The sequence below is a fragment of the Melozone crissalis genome, unplaced genomic scaffold (genome assembly GCF_028551555.1).
Source record: "Melozone crissalis strain CALT ecotype California unplaced genomic scaffold, PUWL_Pcris_2 ptg000018l_1, whole genome shotgun sequence".
Lineage (NCBI taxonomy): Eukaryota > Metazoa > Chordata > Aves > Passeriformes > Passerellidae > Melozone > Melozone crissalis.
The window spans coordinates 32,359,380-32,382,819 of record NW_026535796.1 but is presented as its reverse complement, the minus strand read 5'-3'; the positions used below and the strand labels follow the sequence as shown (position 1 = coordinate 32,382,819).

Sequence of the window (23,440 nt, the reverse complement as noted above, 5' to 3'; positions counted from 1 at the left end):
GCAGACACGCGGGAGTCTGGCGGGAGAGAGTGAAATGTGAACCGGCAAACCCCGAAATGAGGCCGGGCAGCCGGAGCTGAAAAGCGTCCAAGTCTGTCTCAAGCAAACTAAGAGATGAAACATTTCGGGTTATTACGTTCTGCCTTTGAAGCAAACCGTTTCCCGCAGATAACAATGCGTAGGTATATTTAGACAGCTCGGCTCGTCCAAGGGGAATGCGTCTTGCGCTATTTGAGAAAAAACTCTAAGAGTAAGTGCAAATATTTGACGCTGAAGAGCTCTTAAGGCTTGAAGAGTACCATTTACTTATTTCTACACATCAGTGTGGGCTTAGGATGTTAAATAGATTAAAAGGCTAAGAGAGGTCACTGAAGTAGACTCTCTTTCTCTCATCCTGACTTTTTTTCCTTGCAAAGTTTTTGCACTTTCTTTCGAGTGTCCTTGGCAAACTCCTCTTAAGAGCCACCTCGGATACTGTATAAGTTTGTGGCGCTCTGAACCCCGGCCCCCTCCCCTGCTGTGGTCGACCCTCCCGAAGCTCCTCTCCAGCGCAGGCATTCAGCAAATATTTGCCTGTGGGGTCAAGATATTAATAAGCACTTTTCGGTCGCCCTTTATAGCCGGGCCGCTCGGGAGCGCAGGGCAGCGGCGGCGCTGGGGCCGGGCCCGGGCAGGTGAGCGCGGCCGTACCTGGCAGCAGGGGGGCCGTGCCCCTGTCCTGTCCTGTCCCCCCGGCGGGCCTGGGCTGCCCCGGCGGTGACACGGGCACTCGGGGCCCGAGGGGACACAGGGGCGACCGCGGGAGTAGCCGCTCCGCCGCGGACGGACACGTCGTTTCAATTTAATCTCATTTAAAAAGACGTAACTAATAAATTTGTATGGACGGGGCTGCCGGAGACGTAAAGCAGAGTCGATAGTGGTTCAATCCCATTGAACCCTATTGAAAACCATGACAACAAGGAACAAGCTCCGATTTATCCCGGAGAGTTAAAGCACATTGTGGGAAGGCGTCAATCACCTATTATTCCAGATCTGAACAAATGCAAAATCTTGACTGGAACAAATGCTTCCAACAGGTCCGGGACATAGGGCTACATTTCCCTTTTGTTCACGGCCTAGCAGTTGGCATGTATTTGTGCTCCCCTCGCTCCGACCACCCAGGACGGCTGGGAGGCTGTGCTCGGAGCTGGGAGATAACTACTGTCACCAGGCACGCTTGATAGGTGGCTGCAGTAATCACGGCCTGGGAATCGTTTATATGGAGCCTGTCCAGTCCCGAAGAAATATGCGGGAAGGTGGCCAAATGAAGCCTTGTGCCCCGTTCATCTCGCCCACAAATCTCGCCGATATAAATCTCACCTCTCCCTCGCCGCTATTGCCCATTGACATTTTCCCGGGAATTGTGACTGCTCCCGGAGGCGACACCCAGAGCAGGGCGGGGAGGGGCGGTCGCGGCCGGGGGCGCACGGGCAGCAGGTCTGGGGGACGAGAGAGGGGCTGGATAGATATAATCTATACACAATAGCTGATAGATGCCTGTTTGGACAGGGAAATAAGAACCGACAAAGCGGCAGGAGAGAAGAGTATCTCCGCGTGTGTCTGAGTTTCCCTTTGCAGGCCCGCAGGGGTTCGCGGCGTTCCCCCGTCGGGGATGCGCTGGGAGAGCCTCGGCCCGCGTTCAAAGGAAAGCCTGGGTGCCTCCTTCTCTCCAGGCCTTGCTCCATCCAGCCGGACCGGCCTCCCGCTGCTTCCCGCGGCGTGCGCCGGTCCCTCCCGCCGAGGCGGCGGGGAGCGATGGGGAAGGGCAGCGTGTCCCGCCCCCGCCCTCCGGCTTGAGCCGCGCTGCGCCACCCGCGTGAAACATCGCCCCCATCGGTCACTTGTACCGCTGCCCTGCCGCCGGGGACCGAGCCCTGCCACTGCGGGCCTGCGTTTGAACGGCAGCCGGGCGCTTCTTTCTGTGCCGTATTTTCTTACGAGTCCTCGGCGGCCACCGAGGCTGGGCAAAGCCCGGCCGCAGCTTCGCCAGGGGACAGGGCCGCCCGGTGAAAGGAGGAGGGGAGGTGAAGCTGAGAGAAGGTGCTTGTCCCGCGGAGCGTCCCCGAGCCGCGCCCAGACAGTGTCAGCACCCTCCTCCCGGGGGGCGCCGGCCCTTGGCAGCCTTTGCTGCCTCTTTCGGCAGATGAAGCGGCCGTCGGCAGGGACGGCGCGGATAAATAGACGGGCCGTGTTTGATCTTTTCTCCCCCTCCCCAGCTGGAGTCGTTTCAGTCACTCACACACCCCGCCCGATGGGATATTATTCCCTGGGTTAGTGATTAAAAAAAATTTTAAAAAAATAAAAAAAAAAACCCCAAAAAAACCACCCACACCCCTACCTCCTTCCTGACTCTTCCTTATGGACCTAGTATGCCCGCTATCATCTTTCTCGAGATAAAGGTGCACCTTCCATCTACCATGCCCAGGAGACGCAAAAAAACCCCATGCCAGAGATCCCATTCCTTAACGCACGCACACGCCAGCCTTCCCCGCCGAGAGCCCAGTCGAGGTGTGAAAAATGCCCCGTTGAGGGTAGGAAACCTGCCAACAACAAGAAGACAATTTGAGGTAGCGCTGCGAACAGCCCGGCAAATAAAACAAATAACGACTTAAATTCCATCCATATTTAAAGAAAGAGGCAAGAGAGGGGGGGAAATAAAGAGGGAGAAGTGAGGAGGGGGCTCTCGGCATGCTCTGCGGATGTCCTGGGAGGATTCACTTTGTCTGCGGATAGAAGGGACGCTGGTGGCTTCGGTGGCGGATGGAGGGGGGTGGTTGTTGGTCATCCACATGCCACCCAAGATGTTATTCACTGCTAACAATTACCATTATCTGTCCCCACTTTTGGCTAATCAGACAGAATATGTAATGATGACGCCTGTTTCCTGCTGTCTTTGGGAGGTAACGGGTTATTCTCTCATGGGGGTGGCGGGAGGGGGGGTTACACCTACTCCCATTAGGGCTTTAGCACTTGACTAATTCAGGTACTTAGCATCCTATAGACAGGGACGGTTTGAAAGCAGGCAGTGTTTGCAGTGGGGAGGACTGTTTATATAAACAGGACACCTCTGTAAACGACACTAATATTTGGGGTTAGGTGGCGATGGAAAGGAAAGTCCTCTCGAGCCGAGAGATTCCCCACTAACTGGACGCAATCCTTTCCTCGCAGCTTTTCAGGAAGCGGGTTCGGTTTGGGGTGATATTTTTTTGGGGGTGTGTGCGCAACCTACCATGGCCACATCTGGGAGGATCAGTTTTACAGTGAGGAGCATTTTGGATTTACCAGAGCAGGATGCTAATAGCATAAAGCAAGCCTCTGACCATCGCCACTCAGCGGAGAACTACACCGGCTCGCCGTATCGAGGGTGGATAGAAACAGACAGAAATCACTATCCCTGTGAGTATAAAACGGACAGGAATTCGCCACCTCCGCACAATTATCTTTTATTTATTTCCCCCCATTCCTTTGACGAAGATGCGAAGCAGCGAATTGAGAGTGTACGTAGCCTACAGGATCGAGGGAGTCCAGGCTGGGAATTTTATAAAATATTACTGAATTGCAACAACGAATCAGCAGAAATGTCCCGGCCACGATCTTAAGACAGAAAAGATGGTTTGGCTTTCGTTGTGGGTTATTTTGGGAGGCTTTTTGGGGTTTTTTGGTAGATCAGTGCATATTCCCAGCTATGGCAGAAACCAAAATCTCAGGCTGCGTCCACCTCTCTCTGTGCGCTTATCGTTTAAGCCTACTTCCCGGATTAGTTTTTACCCCCGTTCCACTGTTGCAAGAAATCCTGTCTTTTTGTGCTCAAGGGTTTGGGGCCACCCCAGGCTCCGCAGAGGAAAGCTGAGCACCCCGTGCCTCGCCTCCCCGAGCTGCCGCCTCGATCCACGCACCTGCCAGCGCGGCGGGCGGGCTCCGGCTCGCAAACCCAGCTGGGCAGCATATGGGTCGCACCTCGCACACATGAATTGTGCCACAGACACACGGTGTTTACTGTATACCTGTGTACACAGGGTGCGCAGGGGGATATCGTCCTTTGAACGGGTGCGGGAACAGCCCCGGGATAGGTTAAATATTAAGGTAGTCGAGCGGCGAGTAAAAAGCAGATATGAAAGGAGCGGGCAGCCCCATATTCTGTTTCAGTACCCAGGGAACACGAGGGCTGCAGCCCGCAATCCCCGGGCTGTGCGCGGCGAAGCGGCCGTGCCCCTGCTGGGATTGCCGGCGGGGAAAAGCGGGTCCCAGCCCGGCTCCGTGCCGTGGGCTCGGTTTAATGTGTTCGTGGGGTTAGCTCACATTTCTCCTTGACTGTTGGGATTAATCCGGCCCGGTAGACAGACGGGGTCTCCCTGCGAGAGGCGTTTCAGCTCTCGGCGGCCTCCTCGACGCCTGCCGCGCTCCCCGGCCCCGGCGGCTCCCCCTCTCTAACCCACTCGCTGTCCCCAGCTTCCGACGAGAGCGGCCCGGAGATGAGCTTGCCCGACTCCACCCAAAGGTCGCTCCCCGCCCGCGGCTCGGAGGCCGAGGAGAAGAAGAAGAAGCGGCGGGTGCTCTTCTCCAAGGCGCAGACGCTGGAGCTGGAGCGGCGGTTCCGGCAGCAGCGGTACCTTTCGGCGCCGGAGCGGGAGCAGCTGGCCCGGCTGCTGAGCCTCACCCCCACGCAGGTGAAGATCTGGTTCCAGAACCACCGCTACAAGATGAAGCGGGCGCGAAGCGAGGGCCCCGGCAGCCCGCAGCCGCGCCCGCCCGCCCTGCTGCGCCGGGTGGTGGTGCCGGTGCTGGTGCGGGACGGGGAGCCCTGCCGCGGCTGCCCCGCCAGCCCGCCGGCTCCCGCGGCGCGCCCCAAGCTGGGCTGCGCCCTGGCGGGGTGCAGCGCCCAGGCCGCCCTCGCCCTGCAGGGCTACCGAGCCTGCCCGCCCGCCGCCGCCCTCGGCGTCTTCCCCGCGTACCAGCACTTAGCGCACCCGGCCGTGGTCTCCTGGGGATGGTGACAGCGGCGCTCAGCCCTCCGGGGCCGGACTCATCCCACGGGCGCGGGGCCGCCCGCCCCAGCCCCGGGCTGTAGCGCGGCCAAGGCGCCGCGGAAGGCGGCGGGCACGGCGCGGCCGCGCTCGGGCGGGCCGGGCGGCGGAGCGCGGCTCCGGGGCGGCGGCAGGCCGGGACGAAGCTGGCCGGGGCCACGCTCCCCTACACCGGCCTCACCCGAGGGCGAGGATGCCGCGTGAGGCGCGAATTTTGTAAAACCTCCGCTCCTCCTCCTCCTGTTCGAGAGATTCCTTGTTAAAAATTAATGATCATCCTAGAGACCTAGTGTGTTTTAAAATAGCTGACTCTTCCAGTGACTAATAAAATGATTTTTGGCAAATAAATTTTTCCCGGCGGAGAAGTGTAGTTTTGACGATTGGGGACTGTTTCGTAGGATTGCCTCCCGTGCTATAAAATCTTAAATACTTGTCTCAATATCTCCAGTCGAATTTGACTTTCGAGTTCTTTTATTTTATCCATATGAGCCGGAAAACGGCAAATAAATTTTGCTGCAAGCATCTCACTGTAAACGCGGTCATAATTCCTACGGGAAGCGTGAGCCCAGAGTCTCCCGCTCTGGCGACTCACACTCCCGCGACTTTGCGTTTTAAGCGGCGATGTCTTCCATAGAGGCACTAAGGCAGGATCCAGAATTAAGCCAATATTTCCGTTAGACTGAAACCGTTCCAAATTTCGACTGGGGAAGGACAGCCAAGAAAATTATGTTTTGAAACTGTTTTATAAACTATTGATTTGATTGCTTTGGGGTGAAAATAATAATAATATGTATTATCTGCCAACCGCCAATGGGGAAAACCCCTATAAAACTCCCTACAAAGCTAAATCCAAGTCTCTGAAATATGGACTAGACCGGGTGCTTCCACCCCTCCGATGGCACCTGCAGACCACGAACGCTGAGGGAATATTTGGGGCAAGGACCCCACCGGGACTGATGCAGACAACGTGGCCGCCGAGGAAAAGGCGTCGACGGAAAGGGACCCGCAGAAGATATTTAAGTGGGGATTTTATTACATATGTTTTTGATTTATTCCCTGGAAGGGGATAATTTTGGTCGCGGTATGCCCCTGGGATGTGGTGTGCTGCCGGGGAGCGCACGGAGACCGAAGCGGGGAGGTGCTGCCGTGAGGATGAGGAGGCGACCAAAAGCACGCACCAGTTTCCGTGGGTGATTTCGGCCGCCTCCCGAGCCGGAATGGCCCCGCTCTCCTCGCAGCTCTGTCTTACCCGGGGCTTTGCACCCTCCACCGGGGCTGCTCGGTGTCGCCTCTGCCCTCGGTGCGGGGGGATCAGCCGCAGCTACAGCGAGGAAGGGCTGGGGAGAGCGCAGGGACGCCAGTCCTCCCACCTACATCTCCTTCCCTGCTTGGGCAGGAGGCCGTGTGCCAAGACGGAGGCACGGAGCGCATCAGGCCTCCGGGCTGTGCGGGAAGGACCTGGGGAAACAGCTTCTGTGTCACCTGGGTTTGGTTTTATTGTTTGGTTGGTTGGTTGCTTGTTGGGTTTTGATTTTTTTGTTGTTGTTGTCCTTCCCCGCCCCTTTCCCTTTATTTTTCCTCCTGCCATCCGAAATCTTTTTTTTTTCGTCTCAGCTGCTGGCCACCTTGTCTCCCATATGGATGGGGTTATCTTAGAAGAATCTCCCAGAGAATCGCTCCTTAAACCTCCTTTTGTCTTGGAGGTTGAAAAGAGCATTGTTGTGCATGAAAAGGACCTAGACAAAATCCGCACTGTTTCGATTCAGGACTGTTTAATCAGTCCCTAGTGACAATTTTATGGGTTTTAGGCGGTACAATAGCATCTTTTAAAACCTTGTGGCCTTCATGAAAACAAAGGGCTTGAATTTTATGGGCTTACAACTCCAATTAGAACAGTGCCAATGTGTATGGGAGATTATCAAATTTGTATCATAAAACCCCTCTAATAATAAATGATTACTGGAAGCTGGGGAGGGGCGGGGGGTAGAAAGGACCCAGACTTCAAGCAATGGACTTTGTCGCATGTAGTTTTAAAAGTACAGATGCTGCCCACCGTTTTAACCCTTTGCGAGCCAGCTATGCAGTAGGATCATCTGTGAAAATAGTGTGATAACGTCATTAGAAAAGGAAACAAAGACAACGAGACAAGACTGCTCCTCCTCAGCGCAAATCCGTCCTCCGTCAGCTTGCCGAGTGTTTGCAGCATCTCACCTGGAAGGGTCCTTCCCTGGCTCCTCACTCATCTGAGCTGCTGTCCTGCCCAGGAGCCCACACACGGCCATGGGAAGGCTCTGCAGAATAGGAGGGCTTCCTTAAATTACTGGTTTTATGAGCTGCTGTACACCCGGGTAATGACAGGGGATGTCCCTTCCCAATCCCAGGTTGCAGCGATTTTCCCTGGTCACCAGCAGCAATGTCACCTGATGTGGGTTTCTTCACAAAAAATGTGTGATTTGTGAGTGCTGCCTTTGACCAAGTCCAGGGAATGGGAAAGGTGCAATTCCCGGGCACTGGCTAAGGCTGATGAGGTGCTCCAGCAGGGTGAGTGAAGGCATCTCAACAGGGGTGCAGGGAAGATGGCAGGGTCATGTTCAAGCATGGAGAAAAGATATCCCCCTTATTTTAATGCATCCAAGTAGAAAGAAAAATGAATTAAATAATGAGGCAATTCAATAGTCTATAGAGATTTACAGTAAAGAAAAAGTCTTGTGAAGAGGATAGAGTGGGACTGAAATTTATTTTTTTCCTGACAGAAACAAATTAATCTGTCTAAATTTTAAGCACATTTAACAAGGGAAATAGTTAACTTTACCAATGGTTAAACTGTACATAAGAGATACTTCTTAACAAGTGCTATTGATAACAGCTTTAGGGCAAGAGAAACTTAGCACCTTTCAGTGTAGTTTCTGTTACTTTGACTTGTTTTTGTAAAGGCACGAAATCATCTCAGTTGTGGGTTTGGAATTTTTTGCCTCCTCCTCAAAGGGGTGAATGCACAGTTTCTGCCTTTTCTCTTTATTTTTCTCCACCAAGCCTCATTGTTACTTTCACTCTGCAAACAGGCCTGTGAATTTCACTGAAACTAATGAATAAGCATACCATGATCAAGACCTAATGCCATCTTCAGCTAATGAAAAGCATTGCTAACATCTACAAACATATTCCTGTGTGCTTTATTCCTAGTTAGTAAATAAACTATTGACTTTGCAAAGGCCCAGCCCTGTTTCAGTGAGAGCCCCTGGACACATGTTTGTTAACTTAGAACTAAGACATTAAAACAAGTCACCAGATTGCCTCTATTTTTTGGACAATAGTTCTGAAATAGCATATGATCCAACCTCTTTGTGATATTTCATGAACAAGCTGAGTGTGTCCCTGCCAATGCACATTCATCATTTGTCTTTGTACATAAGATGAAAAACATCACCTCTGAAGCAGAGCTCTGCCATGCTGCAAATTCTCTTGTCACTGACTTAGGAAAGGCTCCTGGCAGCCGTGCAATATCTATGTCTTGGTTAATGAACCACCTGGAGTGTGTTGATATCTAAGTGCAGGTCAGGTCTGTCGAAACTTCTGGAGTTTCATACCCCTGTACCTCATAGCATTTGATAGGAATAGGCCTTCCACCCTTGCTGAGAGCCCAGCTGATGCTCTAGGGTCACAGTGAGCTCACTTTGCTTTCAGAAACTGGTGGTGTCCAACTCTGTTTGTGGAGTAGCCCAGTTCTGGCTCTTCCTGTACTCAGTGACCTTCAGAAGTTGCAGTTCATCATTTAAGATCGTGTCTTACTGGACTTGAGTCCCCAGCAGCTGCTGCTTCTTGGGAGATGGGAACAGCTAAGACACAAGGAGGAAGGAGGAGGAAGAGGGGTTGTTCAGAGCTCTGGAATTTGTTTTCCCTAGGAACTGGGGAACTGTCTGATAAACACTTGCCTGCCCATGAGAAGAAGCGAATTGTTTTGCTTTGTTTGTATGAGTGACTTTTGTTTCCCCTCTTAAACTGCCTTTGTCTCAATCCATGAATTTTCTCACTTTTTCCTTTTAATTCCCTCCCCCATCCCTCAGCACCAGAATGTGTGGTGCTCAGTTGCTGGCTGGAGTTAAACCATGGCACTCAGTTTAAAGAGAACTTCCTGTGGGAAATGAGGCAATGGGTGGAGAGTTACCCATAGCAGAAAAAGTTGCTTTATGCTCCTCAGGCATGGAGCTCAGGTAACACTCAGGAGCACAGGAGCTCAGATCAACAGTAACACTATTAAAATTATTTAAAAACCTACACATCTACTGGGTGTAACAAGCCTAAAGAGATCTCTGTCTGTCACCAAGCACAGATTACTGAGCTATGAGATCAGGTTGCTTTTTTTGTATTCAAGCTCACAATTACCTTCTAAATGATGAAGGAAATCAGTTCTCTAGACCAAGGATGTTGGCAGTTTTCACCCTGTTTTCTCCAGCGTTTTTCCATTTAAAAGAGGTCATAGTGTTCTGGAAAAAGCAAAAATCTCTCCAGGACACAGCTACAACTTTTTTAATATTCAGGACCAACATGGAGAAAGTCCATTTCTGACATCCACTGGTTTCAGGCTACCTTCCTGAATAAAAGGAGACCCAAACATTTACTTCTTCACAGACCTTTGCTGAATCTAATTCTTAAACTTCAGAGTTAGATATCCTCTTCAGAATCTCACGGAATTTGATTCCAGATGAGAAATACTTAAAAAGAGAAAAGAAACAGAGACACAGCAAAAAGACATAGGAAAACCAAGAAAAACAGTGAAAAGAATAAATTTCCTTGCCACTTTTGGTGCATAGGTTGTATTTTCAGGGGACTGTCCTTGCTGCTTTTGAACAGTCAGGGGCATCTCCCATGCAGGACAGCCCTGTTCATTAGTTCATCATGTGGACAAAAGTGATTACTTCATATTCCCACAGTGTTTGACTTTGCAATATTTTTTGGCAGGAAGCATCTGACTTTTTACACTGAGAACACAGTTTTATGTCCTTATTTTCCTGTTTGAGTTGGTGGTGGTTTTGGTACTAAGGCAATGGCTTTATGATATTCAACACTAATCATGATTTTACGAGTCATAAATCTAGCCACTTAAAAATATAATAAAATATCGATCTGGAGAGAAAAAAATCTGTTGTTTGTGTGCATTCATGTAGAGCTCCTAATTGGACACATCTGCTTTCTGCAAAATGCAGTATCATCCATGATGACTGCTTTGCATTCACACTTCAGAAAACTCCTCTTCTGCTGTTTGCTGGGCCCATTTGGGAGGTCCTCATGATCTCCTCCATTTCTCTGTTGCTTTCAGGGAGTTTCCTGCTATCAGATATCCTTCTATGCTATTTGTATGCACAGTTAAAAGGCAGATGTGACTGTTTTTACTCAGATTTTCCCTTTACTTCTGCTACTCTGGCCTCAGGATGCTACTGTTGGTATCTTTAATGTTGAAGTTCTGCCTCCATCACCAAGTATTTCCCCTGTCCACGGTTTACCTGCCTTCTATTGGTGGCTGAGATGGTGTCAATATTCTTTCCTCCCTCATATTTTCTTTTTAAGCCAGGAATTTAGCACTCTATTTTCTTCACTCATGTCTAATATAATGATCTTGGGAAAATAATTTTACTACTGTGCAATTTTCAAACTCAGACAGTTTTCCAGGTCACAGATTGCTGAAATCAAAAATATGTTATAGGGGAAAAACAAGATTAAGTGAGGAACCATTGGACGGGATAACAGTATTCACTGATGGTTCAGGAAAAACTCACAAATCAGTAATCATGTGGCAGAATTCAGTCACAGGGGGATGGGACTCAGATGTAAAAATAGTCCAAGGTTCACCACAAATTGTGGAATTGGTAGCAGTGGTCAAGGCCACCCCTGATGCTCTCTGTGGGGAGAAAATTGCAATGGCAATTCTCCGAGCCATGTCCCATGTGTGTACATTATCATCACAATTTGGGCTGTATTGTTCCACTGATCTTTTCCCCTTATGTGTTTGCTCTTTCAAAAATTCTCAAACCAGGTATTAGCAATGAAATTCTTCCAATGCTGCATGGATGACCTTTGAGATTTGCAGGGATAGCAGGCCAAATTCTGTCCCCACAAATGAAAAAGATTCCCTGTGGTAATTGTGCTGGAACTTGGAGTGATGCTTTGGCTGTCACCTTGGTGTATTTGCACCAAGCAGATGCATTTCTATAAAAAGGATGATTTAGAGTGACATCGATTGCCTTATTTTCTGTTTGTGTCACTTCCGGAAGTTCGAATTTTATACAAAAATTCATTTTTGTTGACCCAAGAATTTCAAGTGGCATCCCTGGGTGGGGAAGAGGAAATGTGAGCAAAGGGAAGGCAAAGATGTTAAAGACTCTTCCAAGAAGCAACAGAAGAAATGTCCTTTGACCAGGGGCAAAAAGAAGAGGGCCAGTCACCTTCTTCCATGAGGAGAGAATGGAGAACCTGAAGGAAATGAAATGGGAGCAACACAGCGCAGGCAGAGTTCAGAGGAGATCTGCAAAGGTGGCAATCTACGATCTCCATGAGCTGGCAGGAGAAGAGCTGGCCAAAGAGTGGCCCAAAAGAAAAGTTCAGCAGGACTTGATTCCAGAAGACCTGAAGCTGAAATACACTCACCCTGGGCTGCCCACATTTAGTCAAGATGTGCTGTGCAAATGGAAAACGAATCATGCAAATGCCTGGGTACTCCAACAATGCAATTAACAAGTATTTTGATTTCTCCATCGCCCAGTCAAAATAATCTTTTTTCAAATGAATTGTAGAAAAATTCCTGCCTGGCATTGTCAGCAACCTTCTCCTTGCTTTTATGATAATTTGGGATGCCATCTCCAGGTCCGTGAGGATCGTTTTGGAGACCTCTGTAACTTTTTCAAGTCCTTTCCGCGCTTCAGGTGTAAGAGTTCTGGGAGATTTGATGTCATTGTCCTCTCCCAAAAGGTTGAGCCTCTGGGATGTCATCATTTATGATCCCCAAGGTTGGTCTCATCCAGTTGATTTCTCCAAGAGCTGTTGCAGGTCGTGCAAATTGCTGACTTCCATTTTCTGTGGTCTTATTGTTCACTCCGAGATCTTCCGCCCTAGGTATTTCCATGGTGCAATCTCCAGAATCTTGGAAACACTGATTTCTGCACCTCTGCAATCACACAGTCACGAGCTTCTTGCAGCTCCTGCTGTGTTGATACCTTTGCAGAGGCTCCTCCCTGTTGATGCTTGGGACGTAGAATGCAAGTGGAGGAGCATCATCTGGATGGAGGAGGATGCTGAAGTAACAGTCCTTGAGACCAATGATCACAAGTGGCCAATCATTGAGAGCAAAGGAAGTCCCTGTTGAAGTGGTCCCATGTCCTCAATGACTTTGTTGATCTTCCTGAGGTTGTGCAGCAGTCTCCATGAGCTTCCAAATGACAAACTGGAGAATTCCATGGACATGGTCTCCAGAGGGAAAGTCCTGCTGTCCAAACACCGGCATGACTTGTTCCACTGCATGTGGTGGCAAAGCGATAGCTTTGGCTACCGGGGTGTTCTCTGGAACAGTCAGTGGTGGTCGAAGAGCTTGGGCTAAAACTGTCAGCTCTTCATTCTGATTTGCCAAAACGATTGATGGATAAATGACAAGTCCAAGGATGCTGCTTCCATCCTTACCAATTATTAAAAAGTCCTGTCTCTTGGGCAAAGTTCCAGTGACACCAGTAGGTATCACTGCGTGGCTCTCATCCATGAAGCAACCCAAAGTCCACAATCTTCTGTGGGCAAAGCACAAAGGTTAGAATCTCTGTGCAGCCCACACCTGTGCGTCTTTTTTTCTGCTTGTGGAATGGTCAGTGGTTTCCTGCCCGTGCTTTTTATCAGCATTCTCCTGCACTTGATCAAGTTTCACATTGTTTACTGAGATCTACCTGGACTTTTGCACCTGCTAAAACAGAAACAAACCCACGTCCCCGCAGGGACTGGAGGATCATCTCAAAATCTTGGAGGTGAAGAACGGGTTCTGATGTGAAAATAAAACATTGATCTGTTCTGTTTCGGTCTCTATGCAATATTGCATAGGGAAATGTAAGATAACAGCAATTAGAAATCAATCAGACAATACAAATAACCAATAACACATCTGAAATCATACAATTATCAATCACTACAACACTGAACTGTCATCCCAGAGTCTGCAACAGCTGATGAATCTTAAAACAACAGAGAACTGGAGAACTCATGTCTGGATTCATGTTTCTCCAAACTCCCTTTGAAAACAGGCTCAGCTATCATATATGGTCAAATTGCCAAGCCAAAAGGACTTGAATACTTTTTGATGCAGAAAATATCTGGGCTGATTGTCAATCATTCCATTCAAGTAGAGCTAGAACTTGGCCAGCGTTCGAACTCTAATTGATGGACATCACTTAATACATTTTAAAACAAGACTCTTAAAAACAGCAATTATGAATAGGAAACCTTAGGATTAAAGATCAATCAGACCATTAAATAATTGAATCCCTCCGAAACTTCTGTCAGGATAGAAATTCTTCAAACACAGCAAACCTCTTGAATTCTCGGCTGAAGTACTCTATAATAACTGAAGAAATAATAATTTAATAAAACCACGAAACTGGCAATCTAGACTTAAACTCAAAAACCATGAGTAGTTAAGAAACAAAAAGACAAGATTCTTAAGAGACATGTGTCTTGTAGATGATCACACAAAGAGATAGTGAAACACATGAAAGCTGGCTGTAAATATTACAACAATACCTTGATAATAATTCTTATAATAAATTCTGAGAATTCTCATTATATAATCAACTTATCAACAGGAAGTGTTTGAAGGGGTTATGACAACCTTTTTTAAGTATTCATATAGCATTAATAACAATCTTTATTTATCAGTATCACCTATAAAATCCAAAAATAACAAAGGTTACAAACTCAACACCAACAAAACTCTGAAGCATTGGAGAATCAGCTGATGATCCCACAGATAGGATCTGATTGATATTTCTCAAATGCTCTGTCTTCAGAGACATTTCAGGTAATTGAATCATTACTAATACTTCTATCTTTGTATGGTAGTTTCCCTCCCTGAGAGGCATTTTTCACAATAGATTTCCATCTACATCATATTTGGAATACCACTGATTTGCACTGGTTTCCCCTTTTTTCTGTATCTTGGGCAAAAGCCTGGTGCTTTCTCACTTTACAGTGATTTTGGGCAGCTTTTTACATGTCCATCTTTTGCATCTGAAGCCTGATCACCTGGTAAATGCTGTTTCTGTCACTTCTGTGGGACCGGACTGTTGAGGAGTTCGGTGTGCCTCACACAACATGCGCTGCACCCGCGAAAAATCTCCAACTTGAGATTTTGACGGAGGCTGAAACTGTGTGCTGGCTACTGCGGTTGCTTGTGCGCGGGCTGCTGTGGTTGCCTGTGCGCTGTGGTTGGCTGCGTGCCCGCTGCCACGGGACGGGAGAGGGGCCGGTACCCCGGGCACCCTCCACACCCTGCCCGCGCCCCGTCTCCGTCCGTGCCCTCACGGGTGTGCGGCAGCCCCGCCCCGACCGCGCCTTCCCTGCGCTCCTCTCGGCGCAGGCGCGGTCTCGGGACCGCCCCCTCTCTGCCTGTTACCGACACCCGCGCTGCCCCGATCCCGTTCTGGCTCCGTGCCCGCTCGGCCGGTGTCTTCTGCGAACTGGGGAGAAAACGCTCCCCGCTCCGACTTCCGGGCTTTTGCGTCATTGTGGGGCGCCTGCCGCGCTCCGTAGCGGTGGCAGGGACGCTGCAGTGGTCCCGTCCCGTCTGCTTTAATCCCGCCCGGCGCAGCTGCCGCGGCCCGTGCGCGTTCCCCCGGTGCCGCTGCTCGCGTGCCATCGCAGTCGCGCGGGTTGTCCCCTTCGCGCGCGTCTTTGACACCCGCTGCGTGAAACTGCCGCCGCCGCCATCGCGCATGCGCCCGCTGCCGCCGTGCCTCCCGCTCCCGCTGTCCCGCGCTCCGCTGCGCCCGGCCCGGCTCCGCTCGGCGCTGTCCCCGCAGCCGCCGGCCGTGCCCTGGACGGCTGCTGACCGCCCGCTGCTGCGATCGCGGGCACCGCCGTGCGCGCCATCACCTCCACTGCTGCTGTGTGTGCGGCTCCCCCGCTGCCGCCGTGGCCCCCCCGCCGGCCTCCGCAACCCCCACGGCCGCCTCTGCGTCCCCCCGGGCTGCTGGCCGTGGCACGGGTTCGCCAGTCGCTGAGAAGCAGCTCTCCCCCGGGTTCCCCGACCCCCTCCGCCCTCCTCTCCCTGAAAGCTCTGGGATTTCTGGGCGTTCTGGGGACCCATGGGACCCTGGGGACTCTGGAGAGGATGCCAGTTCCTCCCACACCTGTTTGGCAGGGATTGCTTTTGCCCCTCCCTGGTCGGTAAGGGCAACTACCGCCTGCTGACGGCAAGATGACTTCCCCCATCCTTGAGAGAACACTTGCTGCCTGCGGATAGCTGCAGACCCCGCGGAATTCCACGAAACTGCCTCCAACATTACCCTTGCTGGGGTAAAAGCTTCAAGGCCGTTTTATCTTTTTTCAGAGATTTTTACGGGGTGTGTGGCTGTCACGCCCTGTAGGGCTAACAAGATGCTGGGTTGTTCCTGGGAGCATGTACCCGCCATGTTCTCAATTTTGACCTTTCTTACCGAAAGCTGAATCATCTGCAAGGTCAGTCCGGAGTTTGCCCTGGTCCCTGTCCAGCAGCTCGCAGGTGAGGATTTTCCAGGCGTGCTCCTGGTCCTCCTCCCTCCGGGTCGAGCTTGGAACGAATCTTCTCAGCAGAGGTCGAGATGTTCCCTCCGGACCCCTCCTTGGGAGCGCCTGTTTTCTCTCCCTCTCGGGCTGGGTTTCAGCGGCTGGTGGCTGTGCCGTGGCTGCTTGCCAAGAGCCCACCCGGGGGATGCCGATTGTCGGGATCTCTAGCTGGTCAGAGTGACCCCGAGAAAAGTTCGAAAGTCTCTTTTCCCAGCCCGGCGCTTGAATAAGGAGTCAGGGCTCTTCATTTCTCGGTCTCAAGGTTGTTTGTTTTATCTTATCTATAAAGAATTTTCTCCTGCCCTGCCGAGGTCAGCTTAGCAGGACAGTTCCAGGCACACTGCCTGCCCCCGGGGCGGTGTTAGGTCTTTATACTAAAAACTATGTATACAATGTTTACAATTACTTTCCAATACCTGTCACCTATGTTAGACAGTGAGCTGCTACTCTAAACCAATCTGTAAGTGCCACCATCACAGCAGAAGATGGAGGTGAAGAAGAAGAAGGAGAAAGGCTGGACACACCCAATTCTCTCCATCTTGCCTCCTGAACCCCCAAACCAAAAACTCTAAAATCTACTTTTCCACCCTGTGATAACTTCACTATTATTCTACCTAAAGTGTTGTGGCTTGCTGGTCTTCATATAAGGTTGGTAATTTGCTCCACGGGCCATAATCAAAACCACAGGTGTTTTGGGCTCTGTGCCAGGGTCCCTGAGACCCCTGGCAGGGGTCTTGGCTGCTCAGGACAGCCAGAGGGATGTCCTGGGTCTTGACAGGTTTTCAGAGTACCAATGTGTATGTGTGTGAATACTGCCACATTTTTATATTCAGATCTGGACACTGAAAAATAACTTTATCTATGCTTCAAAGAAACCTAGACATTATTTATGTTTTTGGCTTTGAGTAGTATAGTTTAAATATTCCTTGGGCAATGGAGAGTTGAGTTTTGAGTGCACTGAAATTTCAAGACACTACAGGAATACTGTTCTCATGTTTACATTTTAAAAAGATGTTGAAGCACTCAAGAGCTATTGTGGAAGAACTACAGGAAAGGTGAAGGCTTGGCATCATCCTGTGGAGTGAAGGTTGGGGTAGGTGTCCTGTCTATTCTAGCTTACCAAAGAGGCTGGTGAAGCAACTGAAGTAAAAGCACCCACACAGCAAACATAATCTTGGGCATAAAAGGCTTTTCTGTTTAGTTCTAATGTTTAATGAGGTCCAATAGTTTGACAAAACCTACTCTGAAATTTGCCACAACTCCTAACTAGAAGAATAATAAGGCCTTTTTAACCAGGATTTGGTGACAAAATCCCAGACTCTGAAAAAATTTCATGGGATATTTGAGCAAAAATATTCTCATTTAGTCATAGATATTTGGCTTGTGCTGAGAATGAATTCCAGGGATCCCCATGGCTCTTAGTGTATTAGAGATGACAATGCTTGGTCAGAACTGACCTTTCTGACCTTTAAGTGTGAGCATTTATGTTTGCTGCCTGGTGGACTTCAGGTAGCAGAATGCAAATTATCACCAGTCTTGGGCTACTTTGCTTTCAGATAATCATGAAAGAACCCAATCAATCAGTACCAAAAAGAAGGTTTTGCAGCAGGTATAGCTAGAAATCTCTTTGATGCTCTAGCTGCATGTGCCACCCACCAGGTAAATGACTTGCCTGGAAGAGTTGCTGAATTTGGGGTAGATGCAGCTGCAAAGGTAGTTGGTGGTAAGGCTGTGCAAGAGCACAGGCTCTTGTTTGCTGCATGGTGTGGCCCCACAGCCCACAATGCTGGTGGCAGGTGTGGGCTCTCCTGGAAACTCTGTGCCCAGCTGTGCGTGACACTCTGTGTCTCTATTTCTGCAGCCCAGCCTACAAGTGTGCAGCTCTCCCAAGGCAGTGATGATAGCACAAGGTCAGATCATCACCCTTCTCCCCAGCACCTTCTCCCCTGTGCTATGGCAGCATGAAAATCACGCATGCTGTCTGAGGTCCTCCTTCTGGTCACTGTCCTTTCTCCTTCTAGCACAGACTTCACAGAAAACGGGGGCTGCTAAGGACATCTTCAGACTTCCAAGGGCACCTTGTAACAGCTGGGAAAAGAGTTGAAAAATCAGGAGGCTGAGGAAATGTATGTGTGACTGTCTTGCTTTTTCTTTCCTCTTTCCTTGCTCTCTCTCTCCACCATCAGGCTATGCCTACTATGGAATCAGGCCAGTAGCTGCTCCTAACAGCCTCACTTTGCATTTTTCACTATTGTCGCTGTATCAGCCAATCATGTAAAAAAATCACATATTGACTTGGCAGGTGCTTCTGTTTTGAACATGATTAAATAACTTTTTATTGTCATCTTCAAAGCATTTTTACGGTCATTTACTGAGTGAAAGGGGCTCTGATTTTGTGAGTATCTGCCAGAATATGTTTGATCCTGTCATCATTTCTTCAGAAAATCACGCGCCTGTAGCTAGAGCGCAAGATATGGTAAGTGCATGAATTGTCCATTGCACTCTGCACTTACAACACTGCCTTCATTGTCAATGATAACAACAGCAGGGGAGAGATCTTGGGAGTTAAACTGCCTGCTGTTTTCTCCTTGATGTTTGAGCTCTTGGATGCTGCATGAATCTCAGAGAAGCAAGGAGTCACTTCTTTGTTGATGCCCTATTTTATGGGTTGTTTAAACTGGTATGCTGTTGTAATTAGAGCTGACAGGAATGGAGGATTTCTATTTCAGGGGAGATACTGGGTGTTTCATTGTGCATCAGCATGGCAGAATTGCAGCACTGATGGAGACCTGGGCCATGCTTCACTGCTGCTCCTGGAGCTGCTCTGTGGCCTTCCCTTGGACACCCAATTTTGAGTTCCCACCAAGCTCCTACCTATTGAGCAGTATTCACATGTACCCCTCAAATTTCCCAATTCCACTGAATCAGCACTTTGCTACAAAAAACAGTCAGAGCACTCCCTGTCAGCATGATCTATCTATGCAACAGCCTTCATTGACCTTCATCTGGGCTTACAGTTTTTGCGCACATCAAAATAGAAGTACTTCTTTCTAGATGAGTTAGGCTAGTAATATTGTGTGCATGAAGCAGAGAGAGTTACAAGTAGCACATCTCTGTTTAAATTTAGCAGTAACCAGCTGGCCACATTCTGTAGGAAGCAGGAAGGGAGGAATCACAGGGAGGAAGGGATCTGATGAAAAATCAAGCAGAGGCTATAAAAACATTTCTCTAAAATGGCAGCATAATGAAAAAGGGATGCCAAGCAAAGAGCTTACTGATCATCTGTGTATCACTCATAACATACTCCAGCTAGCTCAGCCTTTGGTTTGGAGGGGACATGCAGGTGCTGGGAAGGATCGCTTCCCACGCATGGCATTTTCTGCGGGATTCTTTTCCACAGACAAAACTTATTTGTACTTCATTAACGCCCTTTGAGAGAGGCTGTTGAAGCACAAGGTGAAAAAGGCATAAAGTTGATGAAAATGAGTGTCAGCATTCCTGAGAACAACCAAAAGGAGGCTGAAAGCAGAGGTTTGACTCTCAAAAAAACCCCTATGGACTAAGTGGCTCCATCTTTCCCTCATTTTCATGATCCTTAGTCCCCCAGGACTACTGCACCTGAACCATTGCTCTGCCATCTGTGTTTCTTTTAATGGTGGCTGTGCCAGAACCTCCCTTTGACCGCCATTACTTTTCCTCTCATAAAATTGTTAACAGAGAAATGAAGCTTATGTAAAACCAGTTCTCATAGAACAATTTGAAAGACAAAAGAGGCAGTTAATAATAACAATGACCTTTGACATAGCAAAAATGCAGCTCTTCACATCAGGAGGGAAAAACAATTTGCTTTCAGGACTTCTTCCTTTTGGTTGGAAATGTAAAAGGAACAAGACTGTAAGAGATATCTAAGACTCACTTGACTATCTCTAGCTGTGCTGGGTCTGGCTGAGCTGGAATTGATGTTTCCCACAGCAGCCCTCACAGTGCTGTGCATTGCACAGGTAGCTAGGAAGGTGTGGATAACAAACCAGTGCTTTGGCTACTGCTGGGCAGGGCTGGCACAGCATCAGTCACGTCTCTCATCTTTCCCCCCACCAAGGGGCTGGGAGTGGGTGAGACCCTGGGAGGGGGCACAGCCAGGCCAGCTGGTCCTAATTGACCAAAGGGATGTCCCATACCATGTGACATCAGCTCAGGTATAAAAGTGAAGGAAAGGAGGAGGAACGAGGAGGGGGATGGGCATGGGCCAGGGCATGGTCATGGGCCAGGGGATTTGTTATGCAGAGTGTTTGCCTTGTGGAGCACCCACTGCAGGTGCTGAGGCCCTGTTTCTCAGAGAGTGGTTGAGCATCACTTATTGATGGGAAATAGAGAATAAACTTTTTTTTTTTCTCTTTGAGTAAGAGCATACAAACTTCTGCTTTAGTAAACTGCCTTATCTCAACCTGTGAGTTGTTTTCTGTCTTATTTTCTCTCCCCTGTTCAGCTGGGATGGGGAGTGGTAGAGCAGCTTGGTGGGCACCAGGTGTCCAGCCAAGGTCAACCCGCCACACTAAAGGAATATTTCTGGCTTTATTACTGTGTTTATGTGCCTGAGCCACATGTTCAAGACCATGTACACTAGTATTAAAAATCAATGAGTCAGATCTCAAAAATCATGAGGTTAACATAAATAATCATGAGATTTAAAGAAAAAGGGATAACCTTTTTGCTTTCCAGTTTCTGTTTGAAGAACAATTTTGTTACATTTTAAATGTTGTTTGATCTATTTTGCCTTTTCAGAAGAGCTCTTCAAGCTCAATGAGAACTAAAATGGCTTGTGTTTGCATGTATTGTCACTTCATCATTTGACCTCAAGGACTCGGACACTGAAAATATTACAGTGGCAGACCTGTGAAAATCCTGGGTTGATGAATTTTACATTTTCAAAGTCCTGCTATAAAAGAATCTTCCCCTCATGTAGCTGTAGTGGAAAGGTCCCTTCAGCCTTATCCCTATCTTTAAAAGCATCACAAGCCAACTATTCAGATGGTGCTCATCACCATAGCAGCAGGAGCATCATCCATCCATCCATCCATCCATCCATCCATCCATCCATCCCCAGATGAGGGTTTGACCTGATTAATTTACTCACCTGACACTGATGTATGCATAATATACATTTCCCCCCATTTAAATGTACACAGCTCTAGTCCAAAGCCTTTGACTAATGTGCTGTCTTTATTTCTCAGAACAGCCATTTGCCAGTGTCTGCATTCTCAATTAGCAACAGATCCTTTGAAAGAGTGATTCCCCATCCACATATTTCCCTTCAAAACCCAACTCATGGGTGTTGACCCTCTGGATTGATTGGAACAGCATCCATGAAGTTGCAGGCCCAGCCATGCCACAAATGTGGATAGATTCAAAGAACTTTGACTGTGCCCCTTTCACAGGCCAGGAGCCACCTGGCATTCCCAAAGCCCCTTAACACCTGGTCCTCCAGGGCGCTTGTACATTACAACAAGTGTTAGACCCCTTACGTTAACAGCTAATGCCCTACTGTAAAAAAGGGAAGGAAATCAAGGTGAGAGAAAAAGTAAATGAAAGAGTGAAAGAAGAGAACATGCACACAGAAAGAGAGGAAGCAAAAGTGCATTGTCATGGGGCAGCTATGTGCAGCTCTTGGGAAGTCTGGAGTCTCAGATGTGACCACTGCAGGGACAGACCTTGTGCAGGTGAAATGGCTGATAAGGAATGCAGCCATTGAGGGTGTGATTTTTGTGGGGCAGTGCCATGGTACTGGCATTTCCAAACACATCCTGTTGGCCTCTGCTGCACTGCAGAGAGGGGCAGTCTGGACAGCACATCCACAGCTGACTAACCAGGGCTGGTTGGGAAGCCAGCCTTTATCTCATGAAAACTGTGGGTGACGGAGAGATTCATCCTGGCCTGTCAGGGTATGGTGCCTCCCATGCTTGCTGGATCACAGGACTATCCAAAAGAGCTTTCCTCCTACTTTTCTGGTCACCCTTCTGGGTGCCTTTGCTATTTGATCTGACTTTGTGAAGCCAGAGCAGCATATATAGGAGTAGGTCTTGTGGAAGAAGAGTCTGACATATTATATTTGCTGAAACGTCTTTCTTAACTACTAAATATTGTACAGAGTAAAAGCAAAGGGTTTTTTCCACCTTGCTAATCAGGAAAGAGGTAGATCTTAGCAAAGAGACAATTATGAAAATCAGGAAGCAATTTAATTGTCTGAAAACAGCTTAATTAGGAAGAATATAATTTTCTTAAATGATAGTAATCATTTTCCTGGGGATTAAAGAATAGCAGATCTTAACTTCAATGAAAATAACTTTTGCTATTAGAAACAAATGCAGTTGAAAAAATAATGAAAATAAATAAATAAATCTTAACATTTTTTTAATGTAGTTTGTCTGTGGTTTGGGGTGGTTTTTTTTGTTTTGTTTTGTTTTTTGGGTTTTTTTTCTGTTTGTTTTGTTTACTGTCTAGATATGGAACCAGTATTTATCTATAGCCTGTCAGCAGGGGAAAGGCTCCACATTGCTGTAGGAGCTTTCTAAATATATGGCAATAAACAGTCATAACCCCCCTCACTGGCCAAAAGATAAGAAAAATAGCACAGTAAGCAAGTAAATGCATTGAGGATGCAGTGTTGCTGGACACTGCAGACTTCATAGAACTAGCACTCAACAGTGTTAGGAGTGTACTTAGAAGCCTAAGTATACAGCCTAAAAGCTCCTGCATCGACCTGTACTTTTAGAGTGATAGGTAAGGCTATCTTGTTCAAGGGAACATTTTATTTCTTCCTTAAATTAAATGAAAACCTCGTGATTTGCCTCATGCTTATTCAGACAATACTTTCTGGGAGAAATAAATAACAACTGTTCCATACACAAATATATTTTAGTGTCTTTTTATTTGCAAAGTTCACCCTGCAAGCACCAGGACATTCCAGAAATTGGGCAGCCCCTTGGGCTTATTTACACTTATATGAACTTAGGCTACCGATCATACTGAATTTCTCCAATGGAATCTCTGCCTCAGCACACAACATGGCTGGAATTCCTTAAGAAGGCAATTGCACAATGTTTTGTATTTTCCAGCTCTTCACATTATTTTCCCCAAGGTAAAACATACACACATGGCAGAAAATCTTTTCTCTCTCCTGTTAATAACATGGTGAGACATTGGAAGAGGCTGTCCAGAGAAGCTGTGGATGCCTGAACCCTGGAAATACTCAAGACTAGGTTGGATGGGGCCCTGAGCAACCTGGTCTAGTGGCAGTTCCTGCCCATAGAAGGGGTTGGAACCAGAGCATCTTTAAGGTCCTTTCCAACTCAAACCTTTCTATGGTTCACTGATTTAATGGCAAGAAGGCAGAGCTAGTCTATCAGTTTGTTGAAGCTAGAGGGGCCATCCATTTCCCTTTCCATCCCTGGTACCCAAAGTGTACAGGAGAATGTGAGTAAAAAGGGCAACCATGAAATGCAGTCCAGGTTCCTTTGAAAAATGCTTCTTTAAAAAATATGTTTCCATGTTGCCACAGGAAAGCAGTGTATCAAGGACTGAAAAATACC

The 23,440-nt window shown here is 48.3% G+C and overlaps 1 protein-coding gene across 1 annotated transcript; it reads left to right on the top strand.

The window, feature by feature from the left end:
- The first annotated feature begins 3,269 nt into the window (after window positions 1–3,269).
- NKX2-8 (NK2 homeobox 8) lies at window positions 3,270–5,033 on the top strand. Its single transcript, XM_054276285.1, has 2 exons — window positions 3,270–3,435; window positions 4,489–5,033. Exons 1-2 carry the CDS (start codon window positions 3,270–3,272, stop codon window positions 5,031–5,033), a joined length of 711 nt encoding a protein of 236 aa, XP_054132260.1.
- The last annotated feature ends 18,407 nt before the right edge of the window (window positions 5,034–23,440 follow it).